Source organism: Tripterygium wilfordii, chromosome 22 (assembly GCF_013401445.1).
Source record: "Tripterygium wilfordii isolate XIE 37 chromosome 22, ASM1340144v1, whole genome shotgun sequence".
Taxonomy (NCBI): domain Eukaryota; kingdom Viridiplantae; phylum Streptophyta; class Magnoliopsida; order Celastrales; family Celastraceae; genus Tripterygium; species Tripterygium wilfordii.
Window position 1 is genome coordinate 2,531,748 of NC_052253.1, and position 14,958 is coordinate 2,546,705.

At 38.0% G+C, this 14,958-nt stretch overlaps 3 protein-coding genes across 3 annotated transcripts; 1 reads left to right on the plus strand and 2 right to left on the minus strand.

The window, feature by feature from the left end:
• Positions 1–1,133: 1,133 nt before the first annotated feature.
• Positions 1,134–8,521, plus strand: LOC119991659 (homeobox protein knotted-1-like 6). Its single transcript, XM_038838049.1, has 5 exons — positions 1,134–1,699; positions 2,216–2,335; positions 2,423–2,558; positions 7,802–8,040; positions 8,280–8,521. The coding sequence occupies exons 1-5, from the start codon at positions 1,376–1,378 to the stop codon at positions 8,439–8,441; spliced, it is 981 nt and encodes a 326-aa protein (XP_038693977.1). The 5' UTR covers positions 1,134–1,375; the 3' UTR covers positions 8,442–8,521.
• Positions 8,522–8,709: 188 nt separating this feature from the next.
• Positions 8,710–12,022, minus strand: LOC119991658 (cysteine-rich receptor-like protein kinase 3). The gene is made up of 7 exons (XM_038838048.1): positions 11,057–12,022; positions 10,421–10,534; positions 10,201–10,340; positions 9,887–10,097; positions 9,571–9,805; positions 9,274–9,418; positions 8,710–9,180 (listed from the first exon to the last, which is right to left on the minus strand). The coding sequence occupies exons 1-7, from the start codon at positions 11,832–11,834 to the stop codon at positions 8,851–8,853; spliced, it is 1,953 nt and encodes a 650-aa protein (XP_038693976.1). The 5' UTR covers positions 11,835–12,022; the 3' UTR covers positions 8,710–8,850.
• Positions 12,023–12,973: 951 nt separating this feature from the next.
• On the minus strand, positions 12,974–14,940 carry LOC119991113 (protein transport protein SEC13 homolog B-like). The gene is made up of 2 exons (XM_038837327.1): positions 14,785–14,940; positions 12,974–14,134 (listed from the first exon to the last, which is right to left on the minus strand). Exon 2 carries the CDS (start codon positions 14,084–14,086, stop codon positions 13,181–13,183), a length of 906 nt encoding a protein of 301 aa, XP_038693255.1. The 5' UTR covers positions 14,087–14,134; positions 14,785–14,940; the 3' UTR covers positions 12,974–13,180.
• Between the last annotated feature and the right edge of the window lie 18 nt (positions 14,941–14,958).

The following is a 14,958-nucleotide window of genomic DNA, read 5'->3' on the forward strand; positions in this document are numbered from 1 at the left end:
TTTGAACGCAAACATAGAACTGATATTGTTAAACGGCAACTACTCATGAGATATTTGATGCATTTTTTTTATATTTTTTTCTTATTTTACATGTGTGAAATCAAATTATTTAAGAGATTAATTTTTTAATTAAATGCTACATCATTCACCACGTGCACAGCTTGCTTGTATGCCACAGTGTCATTCAATAGTCGACTTGGCAAATTCCGGCACTTAGTCGTCGGAAAGTAGTGATCTGGACATAATCGAGTGACTGTTTATAACATTAAGGACATAATCAAGAGATTTTAAACTTAAAGGATATAATCGAGAAAATTGTGTAACTTCAAGGATATAAACAATGATTTAGCCAATAATATTGATATAAAATCACTTAACGTTTACATTGTACATTAATCTAAAATAAAATAATAGACCTAATTTGATTACGTAGGACATTTCAACATATATTGTAAGCGTTTGAGAGTGCTGTGAGGTGTGATGAGGTGCTGTGAGGTAAAAAACGGTGGTGCTCTGAGGTGAGTTGGCACGCAAAAGCTGTTTGGCGTGTTAAAAAAAACTGTCGTATTATGGGGTGCGGTGCACCTGTACACACTTGAAGCACACCGCCAAACATATACATTATATAAAGACAGAGATGATATTTAAGATATTCAAAATGCGATTTGTTTATGATTTCAGTGCCATCTAGCCTATAAACCATTTGTATTGTTGTTGTATCTTTTTCTGTCCGCTCAGATCAATTCTTAACCCAATAACCAAACAAGCGCGAATTTGTGAGGTATGTTGTAAAGAAATTAAAACGAACCCCGCTCTAGTATTTTAAAAGGAACTACGACTTAAAAAAATAATATAATGTTTTGATCGGGCTTTCGAATTGAAGGATACAATTTTTATCCTAAATTTAATTTTTAATTGGTAAATAACATTAGTTTCATAAACTCAATCAAAACACGTACATAATTTTTCATAAGAAATTGTATTATTTAAAAGAATAGGCGCCTTCGCTCCACAAATAATTTTTTTTAAAAATGATTAAAAAGCCAATAATAAAAAAAAAACAGGCCTCTTCGCTCCACAAGCTTGGACATCTTTTTGGTTATTTATTTTTATTTATTTTTTGTTTTCCAAAAATCACAGTCCCCAAGGACACTTGCAGTTCTACTTCTTCTCTCTGCCTCTCCAATTCCAGCAAATCCCAACTTTCAGTTTACTGCACACCAAAACCAAGACCTATCTCATGATTTCTTTACATATTACTTAGCATTTAATCATTTCTATTTTCTCTCTTCTCTTCTGTAGAAATACAGTAGCCAGAAAGAGAGTAACCGCCTGAGTTAGAGAGAGAGAGGGGAGGGCAACAGTGGCTTCAATTATGGATGGAATGTACGGTCTGTACTCAACCGGAGAGTACTCGGACGAAGCCTTGATGACTCCGGACAATCTGATCCTTCCCTCGGATTACCATGGTTTTCTCGCCTCGGATCGGATTCCGCTTTTCGGATCAGATGAGCTATTCTCCGCCGCCGCATCTGCCATATCCGAGGCCGCCTCATCCATCACACCTGGAATTCGACAGCAACAACAGCAGGAACCACGACAACGCGAGGAAGACACTTCCTACGGCATCATCAAGGCCAAAATCGCATCTCATCCGAGCTATCCTCGCTTGCTTCAAGCCTACATCGACTGCCAGAAGGTGAAGCACTCGTTGATTCTGCCGCAAGCATCTCTATATAAAACTGAAAATATATGTGAAAAACTAATTAAAAATAACTCTCCGTGGTTTTCCCTAAATCGGAATTGTTTTTTGGTTCTGTGGCGTACCAGCTGTTCGTTATGAGGTCTAAAGGGATCATTAATGGCTATAGTGTTGTCAGTTTCAGTCAAGTCTGCAAGAGCAACCAACGGAAATATTGCAGTACATGCCTTTATTTCTTGAGCACTTTGTGTTCTTTCAATTCGAAAACCTACCGTGTGAAACCCATGACAGTCGTCTCTAAGGGTGCTGTCGCTTGAGTTCAAAACCGTGTAGTTTTGAGATCCGAGACATGCTTTTCTCTCTTCCTGGAGTAACTTCAGTACTAATTTATCTTTGCACATACGAAACGGTTTTTAATATTCTTCGCTTAAATGGAACTTCGATTTTTGCCTGTAAATCTTCAAGTTCTTTTGATTTCCAACTGACTCTATTTCACGGACTCTCCTATTACAGGTTGGGGCGCCACCGGAAATTGCGTTTTTGTTAGACGAAATCCGTAGAGAAAACGACCTTTGCAAGCAAGACATCGCTTCAACGTGCCTGGGAGCTGATCCGGAGCTCGATGAGTTCATGGTTTTTTTTCCCTCCCTCCGTCTCTCTCTTTCCTTCTCTCTAGTTGCTTTATTCTCCATTTTGACTATTCTCTCAATTTCATCACAGGAAACCTACTGCAAAATATTGACGAAGTATAAATCTGATCTAGCAAGGCCGTTTGATGAAGCAACCACGTACTTGAACAAGATTGAAATGCAGTTTCGCAATCTCTGTACAGGTGCCACCATTAGAAGCGTTTCGGGTCAGTTACCCTTCACCTTTTGCATTCTAGAATTGTTGGGTAATTTATTTATCGTAATTAAATTTTCATTGAATCTTGTGCGATGAAATATTTCTTCTTCTGCCCCTTTATTTTACACACGATCTAGCTTCTTGGAAACGCAAATCATATGCTATAAACAACCCATATAATCGCTGGGACTTGCTAGTAATTGTTGATTTTTTGTGCTCAGTGGCATGAACTAATGCTTTAGCTAGAAAAAATCCACAAGAACAGACAAACATTGTTTTCCTAGTCCTAATCTACTTCTCCCTAGAGGACCCATATCGGCCCCAAAAGAACCATTTATTGAGACTTTGATGGCATCAATAATTCAGAGAGAACAATCAGAAGTTTCTTGCACCAGAAACCCTAGTGTTGGGAACAATCATATTCTAAATTATTGTTTTCTTTAACTTCATTTATGCTAGATGTGATTAGTCAATTATCTTTAGAATGCGTTATTTTATATGGTTGGGAATATGTGGTGTGATTTTATGCATTCTAATTGAGAAAGACTAAGAAATGGTGAAGGGTCATGCAGTACAGCACCTTGCACCAGTTGTGGAGCCTTTTCTTGCATCTCCCCCACTCACCTTCTGTGTTGTGTCTGTGTGCCCTTTAGTTCCTTCTCTCTTTGTTGTTGTTATTTTTTTTTTCTCCTGTCTGTCTCTGTGTCAGAGAAAATGAGGCTTGCAAGTAAACTTTTGTCTTAAGAGATTCTCATTTTGACGTTTCAGTGATCTCTGATATTGAATAGTAGTTTGATTGCATGAAAACAGTGACGTTTCATAGCTTCTTTCCTGGAATTATTGTTTGTGGAGAACCTTGATAGAGCTTGTTTCAGTACTATTCATCCTCCGAGTTTATGTTTGTTGGACTTTTTGACGTGTAAATCCCTTCGGAGTGAACCCCAGTCCTATGGTCATTAGGAATTGCTCATCCTCTAGTGACTAGCAAAAAGTCATAAATTAAGAATTTTCCCTTGGAAACATATCCACCTTCTCAACATGGTGGTCGTTTATCTTGAGCATTTCTACTTTCTTTGTATATGCAATTGTCCCTCCCCAAGGCCTTGCGCCACAGAATTAAGTACTGTTCTTTTGTGATTTGCAACTTTCATTTGTCGTAAGCTGTTGAGGTTCTTTGTGATGCATCTTCTTGGATTAAACCTACCCTTGCTGAAAATAGTTACATGGGATACTTGACAATGGTTAGTTTTATGTTATAAAAAGATATAGGTGTACGGGACTAGGTCTAAGTTTCCTCTTGCATCTAATTCAGCTTGAGGTCATAAAAGTCTACACATTTTATTGTCGAGCAAACACCAAATCATGTTTCTAATAGGATGTGATGACGCCATTAATACAGCCCGGGGTCATAATATTTTTTTAAAAATTATATATATATATATATATATATATATATTTTAATGGGTATACTAATCCAACGATGTATTTTTTTGTCTAAAATAAAAATCAAATTCATTAAAAAAAAGAAAAAAATATTTTGAGTTTATATTTAATGATTCAGAATTTTTATGTATTTTTCATGTTTAATTTATTTTTGTTTAGTATAAAATTTATATTGTTGAATTCCTAAACCTAATAAAAAATGCGTTGATAATTTTTTTGTTAAGCATTCTTTTATTGCAATCAGGTAACTACATCGAGCTGGGAGGAGCTCAAATTTAGTTATAATTTTTCTCCAAAATCATATTAAATCATGATTTTTTCTTTCAAAATGGAATATGAAAATATTCAAAAACATATTTTAATTTATAATTTAAAACAGTTTTATGAGAAAGTTGTATAAAAAAAATTAGAGTCCCTATCCCATCAACTGCACAGGCCTCCACCGCCATTAATACAGTTTAGTCAGGTAAATTAAAAGAGCTTCAAGTTCCAATAGAAAATGAGTACTGCACTATTGGTGGTCGGGATAGAAGATGCACCTTGGGAATTGTCTAATTAATCTCTGACCGGTGTTCTGCCCTAAGGTGAAGTTGCTTTTCAACTTAATCTTCTTTAAATAAATACTGCAGAAAATTATTACTAGCACTATTCCTTCAGAGCTCAGACCGTTAGTTCAGTTCAGTTGCATTAGGAATCTTATAACATGCTCGCGGGATCCTCCAGGTTTGGAAAAAGACTGGTGATAGGATTTGATTATTTGTTCTCGCTATACTGTTGTTTAATAGTAGAAGAAATTGTGTTTGTTACTTTCTGAGATACTTAACTGTGTTATTTAATCCTAGAAGTACACTTAAGACGTCATTACCACTTTTAATATGGTTGTCTTAGGAGGTTCTATGTAGTGGAGGTAATGGAAATGGCATACTGCAGCAGCCTTATAAGATTATAAGATTGATGTTCATGATCCATAAAATAAATTGAAACTTTGTATAAAGAATTGATGTAAAGAAGGTTGTAGATCACGCTTAACTGTCTATCCACGGTTGTTAACTATAATTGATTTTCATTTGAAAGTACAAAATACCTTTTTCCAGTGATTTCTTGTTATTTTTAATTGGCTTCCTGTGCTCTGTCTGGTTAATACTTTTTAGAGTTCTCTCCTTGATTGTATCACGAGTGATTAAAGGTTGGTTTTCGTACTTGCTGTAAAGGAAAAGGACTAAGATTCTCTTAAATATATCAACTAGTTATTATATTGATACATAATCACATGCTTGGATTGTTGTTGATGGATGCCAATCTGATATCTGACAGGCTGCTACTCGTAAGAGACTGTTTTGTGGAGCATCTTTAGGCTAATTTCCATGGCCATGTTATTTGTTTTTAAAAATGCTCAGCTTTAAATATTTGCTCAAAATTTCTTTCTTCTATTTTTTCCAGTTCATCATTGTCAAACTGTAACTAGCATGGGATAAATTATTGAACATTAGTTTGAAAAAAATCAGGCACACCAATCCAAAAATGATAAAAATCTCAGTGATGATGATTTCAAAAACATTTCAACAATATATGACACTCATTTATTAGATGTGATTTTCAACGAGTTTCTTGATATGATGTCATCACACCCATTCATTGAATGATAAGTGTCACACACTTTCGGGGACATGCTGAGCTTGGCTTTTAGCTTCTCATCATTTTTCTGTTGGACACTCTGAGTAAATATACTTGAGCTTTATTGTGATACTGATTATGAGATGGGGTATATACTGGTTGATATTTGATGATTATACCAGGCTAAGTGTGGAAGGTGCTTTAGCACGTTGTTTCTTACACTGATAAGACACCACCAAATGATATTTTACCTGGTCAGAGCAATCCTCCTTGCTTTGAAAACAATGCCTGTAGCTTTTTGTGCTCCAATTTGCATGTGAGAGAAAAAGACCTTCACTTCTTCATTAGTTCTATCTGGTGAATCTTACACACTTGCATTGTTTTACATGCCGGGTCAAATGTAACTTTGGTCTCTATACTGTTTGACAAATTAAGTATGTAGCTTGGTTGTCAGGGTGCATGAATGCATTGATCATGTTATTTTGGTTGAACGTAAAGCACTCTAGTTTATCCTTATGGTCAATGAAAGTGACTCAAAACAAGTTAGATATAACCTTGAATAGCGGTGTGTGGTACCTAGTTAATGGATGATTGTGTTAACGTGCAAGTCCCGCATGAAAGTTTCGGTGCCAGATAATGTCTGGACTCTGGAAGGTCGAGCAAGTGATGACATTGACTGGAGTGAGACAAAAACAGAACGTGTGATGTTGGGTTACTTGGGTATACTAGAGTGGGTGGATAATAAATGTGGGGTTAGTCTTTTATGGGTTTTTTTTGCCCGTGTAGAACGGGTGGTCGGGTTTCACATGGGGCTCCCGCAGATTCCGCTGCAGGTTCTTAGTTCATGTCATACATACATATATGGACATTTGTTTCTGGGTGGGTCTTTGTGTTTTGTTGATGTATGTGCATTACACGTGGCAAACTTATATTTGTGGGCTTGTATTGCGGTATTTTTGGATGCATTTGGACACACTTTTCCACTTGTAATTGGTTAAGTTATTATAAAAAAAAATGTTTCTTAACATGCTTTTGTTTCATGCTACAATGGAGTTGAGGCTTGAATGAGGTCATTCGTAAAAGTTGACCAATTGTATTGTTGATTGGTCAATTTTTGATCGCACGTGTATGTGTAATGTAATGTGTAGGGGTGAGGGGTCCCGACTATGCCGTGTATAATGGGCGGATATGGGGCCAGTCTTAAGTGGGTTGGATTTGCAGGCACAGTTGTTTGCGGTCAGGGTTGTCCAGGGCGTGGCTTTTTAACTGTGATCATTGAATAGACCTGACGAATACGATTTGATGGCCGTACCATCTTGTCCACTCGTAGGCTGCTAGACTCTGTCTCTGACTGACAACCGATGCAACTACACAATGAGACTGCCCCCCACCAATATAAACAAAAGCATAAAGCAATAGCCCAAAGATAGAACGAAGTAACTTGGTTTTTAGTAACCTGTACTACTGACTACTGACTACTGACTACTGACTACTGACCCCCTTAGGCTATGCAATTTTCTCCATGGAGTGATTTTATATTCGAAAATGACACCAAACTCATCAGTTAGATAACTTATGAGAGTTTAATTGATTTATTTCATCGATTTAATTAAGGGAATAATTTTATTTTCACTCTTTTATCTTATAATTCATTGTCTAAAATGTATTATTTTAATATTATTTTTATTATTTTTTAAAGCACAGTTTATAATTCATTATTTTAGTTCTGAATTCATTTATTTTTGAAATTCCAAAAACAATAGAATTAAGATTTATTTGATAAAACACATGAACAATGAATTTTGTTAGAAAGAGTTTTATATGTTATTCTGAATATGTAATTTTTTTTTAAAAATTTAACGTGTATTTTGAAACTTAAAACGTTTTAAAAATTCGTTTAAGGGAATTGAGTTCCCATAGACTACCATTATATGAGCTACTTAACACTACTGCATTATATTGATCGAGATTGCCGATTATGAACTTGGGCTGGGCTGCTGATCTGTATTACGGGACCCATATATTCTTCCAGTGATTTGTTGGGCCAAGGAATAACTGAATAAGCGATAAGTTATGGATTTCTAGGAATACTTTTGAGACTTGTTATTGGCATGATTTGTCCTTCAGTTCTGTTTGCCTTAGCCATCAGATTTATGTTTTTGCTCGACACCATTCTCTAATCAATTGAGCATGCAGATGAAGGTGACGTATCAACGGATGAGGATTTCAGCGGAGGGGAAGTGCATGTCCAAGAATCTCAAGCGAGGGATGAAGAGCGCGATCTTAAAAATAAGCTTCTCAGAAGGTTTGGAAGTCACATTGGTTCATTGAAGATGGAGTTTTCCAAGAAGAAGAAGAAAGGAAAGCTTCCAAAGGAAGCAAGGCAAACCCTACTTGAGTGGTGGAATGTTCATTATAAATGGCCATACCCTACGGTAAATAACTTTTCTCCCTTCGCATTTTATGCATGGTAATGATTCCTGAATTGAAACTTCATAGCAATGCACATAAATTCTTATAAAGAAAAAGAAAGAGGGCAAAAGTACCGATTCGTATTTTGAACGCAGAACAAACCATGTCTGAAACCCTAAATACGATTTGAACACCAGGAGATTTTGCATACAACTGCTGTGTGAACTCTTTGATCTGCGATAATTCTTTTGTAATTATTCAGGAAGCTGACAAGATATTTTTGGCTGAAACCACTGGGCTTGATCAGAAGCAAATCAATAACTGGTTCATAAACCAACGGAAGCGACATTGGAATCAATCAGAGAACATGCAGTTTTCTCTCCAAGATAATCTCTCGGGACACTTTTTTCCAACGGATAATTGAAGAGCTAGCATGTACATTCTCCATTAATGTGGTATATACTAATTTGCATAATTGGATCCATGTACATACCGTGATTCAAACTGTTCTACCATTGACATGCTTGAAACAATAAAACTTCGTATTTTGCTCAACATGGATATTTGCCTACTTCACTATTATACTACTGATCATGATAACAAAGGGTCACTTGATCTGATGACCAACTTTTCCTCTCCCCTATGTTCAATTGATTTTGATGATTAATCTAACTGGATTTGTTGATAATGTATATATATAAACACTATAGTTAATTATAATACATCTCTTCATTCATTAGTACAAAGAAGGATATAAAAGTGTTTGTGCTCCAGGAAAAGGACTTACAAAAAAGTGGCAGTAATGTGCAAGAAATTCTTCAGAGACGAATCAGTTATCTAGGCTCAATCCAACTTTCTGTTATGCTATTCCCGGAAGATAGGAGGTAAGACTCAGAGCTGCTGGTCACAGTCACAGGTCTTGTAAGTTGACTGATTTCGGAGCTACTAGGATTCAGAAATGGTGGCTGTGTTGGATGAGGAATTTCATGGTTTTCAAAGAGCATTTTCACAACTTTTGACATACAAGGCCTGAGTTCCGCAGAGGCTTGGACACAAATTAGGCCTATCTGAAGCAACCGAGTAGCCTCGTCCTCTCTAAAATTACCCTCCAGAAGCGGATCAACAGCTTCACATAACTTACCCGTTCCGTAGAGCTTCCAAACCTTTATTACATGAACAAAGAAGGTAAGGATCAGTAACTCAGGAGAACTAGACTAGATAACAATACTAATTTGGTTAACCGAGTTAAACTTTACCATGTGTAGCACAGAAACCGAATCTTGAGAGAAGGAATTAATCTTCTTTCCGCAAACAACTTCAATCACAAGAACACCAAAACTATATACATCTGCCTTCTCACTCAATTTTCCAAGAACGACGTACTCAGGGGCCATGTATCCCCTGTAGATGCAATTTAATCTTATTAATACTATACTTTAAGGAAAATAAAATTTTATTCTAACATGGATGAAATATTGATTTGTGATCCCTAAAAGGAGAAAAAAGGACGAACTGAAAATCATAAAACTAGTACCCATAACAGCTGAACTTACAGTGTTCCAGCAATGGCTGTGCTGATGTGAGTCTTATCTTCTGGAAATAGTCTAGCAAGTCCAAAATCTGCAATCTTTGGTGAAAGTTCGTCATCGAGCAAAACATTGCTTAGTTTTATGTCTCTATGTATGATTCTAAATTCGGATTCCTCATGAAGAAAGGCCAGACCCTCGGCTGTACCCGCTATGATTCTGTACCTTGCCTCCCAACTTAGCGGGGGAACATCCTTTCTAACTGAAATTAATATATTCATTAGTTTAAGATATGATCAACACAATGCATAAACTCTAATAAGGATTAAGACGATGAATGTACCAAAGAGGTAATCATAAAGGCTGTGATTAGGCACATATTCATAAACAAGAAGGCTTTCAGGTCCAGTAACGCTACATCCCAACAACTGTACGAGATTTTTGTGTTTTATGCCGTTGATCAAATCAACTTCGTTAAAGAAATGATCTACCCATTGTTTAGTGTTGAAGAAAAGTCTCTTTATGGCAACAATCCTTCCATCGGGCAAAGTTCCCTGCAGGGGTTAAAACTAAAGAGTTAATTTAGTTAAAGCAATTAATTTCAGAAGTAAGAATTTGATTCTCGGCAGAGAAAACGCTCTTGAAAACAGAACTCACTTTGTATACTGAACCAGATCCTCCTTGTCCGAGCTTATTAGATTGGTGGAAATAATTTGTCGCCTTCTCAAGCGTTTCATATGAGAAATTGAGCTTAGAGTTGTTTACAGTTGCCAATAGAGCACCCAGTTTCTTCCTTTCTGAGGAAAATTCCCAATCAAATACATTAGCTTTCATACTGACTAATGACAGAAAGAAAATTAAGATTTCTGATAGTTACCTCTCTTCTTCGTCACAACTTTTATCTTCACAAAGAAAATGGTCACCGCAACAATCAACACAAAGGCCACAACAGCAGATGTAACAGCAAGAATCGTAGCTAACTTGCCACGCCCTGATGAACAACATGAACAAATCTCCATTAATAAAATACAAGCACTGCCTTTTTTTTTTGATTAGGGAACCTACAGACACGTCTTGCGGGCTTTGCCCTACGCGACGGCCCAGAGTAAACCCTAACCCAGCCCGCCACCCCACTAGACGGTCTGGGCTTTAAGTCAAGGCTGAGGCCCAGGTGGGATATAACTCCAGTGGACTAGCATGCTAGCGCTTCGTTCCCCGTTGGAATCGAACCCCTTCCCTCCACATGCACGCGAGCACGCACAGTTGAGTGTGGAGACCGAGTGATCGACCAACGAGGCTATACCACTTTCGTTTACAAGCACTGCCTTAACATTCACAGAGGCATGTTTCATCGAATACCTTATCTTCAGTGAACTAAAATGTCCATAAACTTCTGACTTGTTCAAGGGCATCTCAGAAATTTGAACAATTATTCATAACTAATTAAACAAGAACAATAAATAGAAATGTTAAACAGAAGATGAAGATCAGAACTCAAGAAGACCCAACTCACCTCCAGGTCCTCCTCTTGCGACACTTCCCGAATTGTTATAGAATTTCTGTGTAGAATACCTCAGGTAGCAACCAGAATGTAAGACCCTGCCTTCTTCATTTGATGTACATGACTCAATTTCAGAGACAGCAGTATCCAAACAATTCTTACAAGCAGTGCCATTCACGAATTCCCAACACTGAGCCAACCCATACACAGTAACATTCGTTCTTTTCACAAACCCCACAAAGAATCCATCATTTTTCGGAGCTTCCACACTCAAATTCTTCACTAACTCCAGAGCATTTTCCCTGAACACAGTTCGATTTCCGGCGAAATTTGTAGTACCACACACAGTTCTATTTTGTGAATCCAAACCCTCGTTAAAGAAAGAATAATCATCGTATCTTAAATAACATCCATCATAGAAGAGTCTGCCTCCACGAGTGCCTCGCTGAAAAGGGAGGCAACGGAGAATCTGGGTCTTGCACTGGGCGAAGCAGAGATTGCAATCCGTCTGATCGAGATCTTTCATGCACTCGCCGAATGTATAAACTGTTGTATTCCCTGTCCCGTTCACAACAGCCGCGTATTGTTGTCGCGCAATCAGTGGTGTCACCAAGTCCATCGTTGCCAAGAAATTGGATATGAAGGTTTGTCGTTCTGGCATCGGAGCCGTCCTGTTTGTGCATACTAGAGCAGCCTCTGTAGCTCTCGGTTCACAAACACATATCCTAAAGCACAAATTGATCAAGAACACCAAAAGTGGAAGAACACGAAAGCAAAAACAGAAACGCATTAGAAAAAATTAGAGAATTTCCGGGGGCTTAATTAGGCTTTTGGGTATGACTGCAGATCAAAATCAAAGAACTTCAACCCACGAGGAGTTGGTGGTTTTTCTTTCAAAAAAAAGTGGCAAGAATTGATTTTTGTAAGAGAGTAGAGAAGGAGAAGCTTTGATTCCCACTACGCTGACTATGAAAATGAAAGGGGTAGCGTACACGCGTGAGGCGGTAGTTTTCAGTGAAAGAGAAATGGAAACACCGAAACTCTTGCGATATTTTTCAATTTTTGTCGTTTTCCAGAGGCATTCATGATGGTGGGTGGTGACAGCAACAAGGGAGAACAGAATGAAAGGAAGTTTCTCCAAAATGTGAAAGCAAAAAACATCGGCATAACACATATTTGCGTGTTCATTCAAGTCAAAAGGGACGTTTAGAAGGTGACCGACTATGACAACCAATCCAGTTTGAGCAAGATTGGTCAACGAGATTAGATGAGGACTAGACCACAAAATCCTTACGTATTTTGTCATAATTGCTTTTGATTATTGTTAGGCTTGTCAACACACCATCAATTTTTTGATTATTGTTAGAAATCTCCGCACCCACATCATATCAAATGTTAAGAAATCTCAATCCATTCACATTAATAATATTGTTCACTCTAAATTTATTGATTCACTTGAATACATCAAAAATCAATAATATTGTTTTCTTTGAATTTATAAATTCTTGTGAATATATCGGACATAAGCAATAATGGATGCATCGGAAATCAACAATAGATTCTCGAAAATAAAAATTATCCGCTCTAGAGTTTCGACTGGTTCCGGATAAATTGGATTATTATCACTACTTTATTCTTATTATGGAGCATTTATAATTATTTCAAAACTACGAGCCACACCCACTACAGCAACTTAATTTGACGACACTTATATTGATTTATCTGTTCAAGGAATGAAGCTCCACGAGACCATTTGTTGGGTTAAATAAGGAGATGAATGAGAAATGGAGTCGCAAACGGGTCATCGCTGTGGACCAACTACAAGCCCGCTGGGCCAGCATAGATTGTACTTTTGCACTATTCAACATGTCATGTAGGCCCACCCAAAGACTGACCAGGAATCCTCATCAAGATTTAAGGGTTGGCAACTAGAAGAAAAAATCGCAGCAGCATTTATTACCCACATGCAACCTAAAGGCTAAAACTCTCTCTTCCTTCCATGCAGAAGCCTTGGATACAAGTATAAACGTAACTTCAAATCGCCACAAGATATCGAAAAGGCGTAAAATGTGTAAAGAAAATAATCTCAAGCCCCATGTAATAATACAATTCAAAAGCATTTTATGAAGTTGAGTTCTAGGGCTCAACTGTAGTTACCTGCTGCCATTCCCCATCTACAGCTTCTTTCCACAATGTTACATTGTTGTTCCCATCAGCAATGGCCAATATGTTTCCGGTCAGCAACCATGTGACCCTCCAAACAGCGGCCTTGAAATCATGCAGCACCTTACCATCCCATTTATCCCCTTCCTTTCCCACAGTCCATATTATAACCTTCCCGTCCTGCGAGGCACTTGCTATAGTGGATTTCGGAAGTCCCAAGTTGGGTGCCCAAGCGACGTCCCTCACCCAATCAGTATGCATCTGAAGAGCTGGAAAACAGTCCATCTTCCAGACTCCATTGTAGAGCTTCCACACCTTCACAGTGTTATCGCACCCACCTGAGCAAAGTTTCTGAACATGATCAAGCAAGCCGGAACCAACAAGAGCACCGGGTGCTGTTGATGGGGCCCATGAAACGGAAGTGACACCAACTGGGTGAGCTTGATCAATTCTTGATGTCTCCCAACCACCATCAGGCCGTGCAGTAAAAACGGATATGTTTCCATCAGAAGAACCACAGGCTAAACAAAGTCCAAGTTCATGAGGAGCCCAAGCAACCGAGTTGACCGACGATTGGTGATCCTCAAAAACATGAGCTTTGGTCCACTCATTTTGATTACCCTCCTTCCATATTATGACATGCCCATCATAGGAACATGAAGCAAGAATAGAACCAAACTTCGGGTGAGCCCAAGCCACCTGCCAAACCGGCCCTTGGTGACCAGTGAGCTTTGCAAGGTGCTGAGATGTATTGTTGCCCACCCCAATTATCTTAATCGTATGATCAGATGATGCAGTTGCAACACGCTTACCATAGTAATCCATTTGCACATCATGCACGACATCCTCATGACCAGTTTCAATCTTCTGTGAAGGCATATTTGGCACCCTTATTCTTATATTTCAAAAGCCAAATGGAGATGTAAACTGAAATAATCAGGAAAAGGAATCGCAAAATGGTTAGAATTTCTAACATTCCTGTGGACACTGCAAGAAATTCCTATTTATTACCAACTCTGATTCCACATCTAATTCTCAGTTTGTAGGTTGTCATCATCTCAACAGCCAAATTTATTTCGCAAATTCCCACAAAACAGTGAATTAGAATGCACAAAGAAATAAGATCTAAAATTCGATATTTCACTTTCCTCTCCTTCCCACATCTACGGATCTACCAAACATAAGAACTGAAAGTAAAAGCAAACGCAACAACTAATTGAACAAATTCCTTATGTCATGGGCCTAACTATGCACTAGAAAACGGCTTACTAATAATAGGTTTGTCCAATCTTATAAAGCACTTCACCTCACCGGCGATGTGGGAGGTATGACAAACCACCACGCTTCCGCACCTCACCACACTTGGGCGATGTGGGATGTATGACACCATAATACCCTAATTTTTCATTCCGAATCTCCTCAATTCTCCGTTAAAAAGATGTAACAGATCGATTTGGTCAAGAATCTCGAAAAATCGCTGGCATTCATTCGTGGATGAAGGCACAAGAAAAAACTATAACAGATAAGAGAGGTCACTATGAAGCAGAATGAAATAATAAATGAAACAGAAAACAGACCTGTCGCCGCTCGTTATCAGAGTAGAGATCGCGATTCGCGATGACTTGAGATCCTCAATTTGAAGCAAGATTGGAGAGACCCTCGGAAGATCAGAGCTTTGGGTTTTACGGTTCAAGTTAGTATTTGGTGCCCGAAGCAGATATTGGGGGCCCATGAAGGATTAGGCCGTCTTT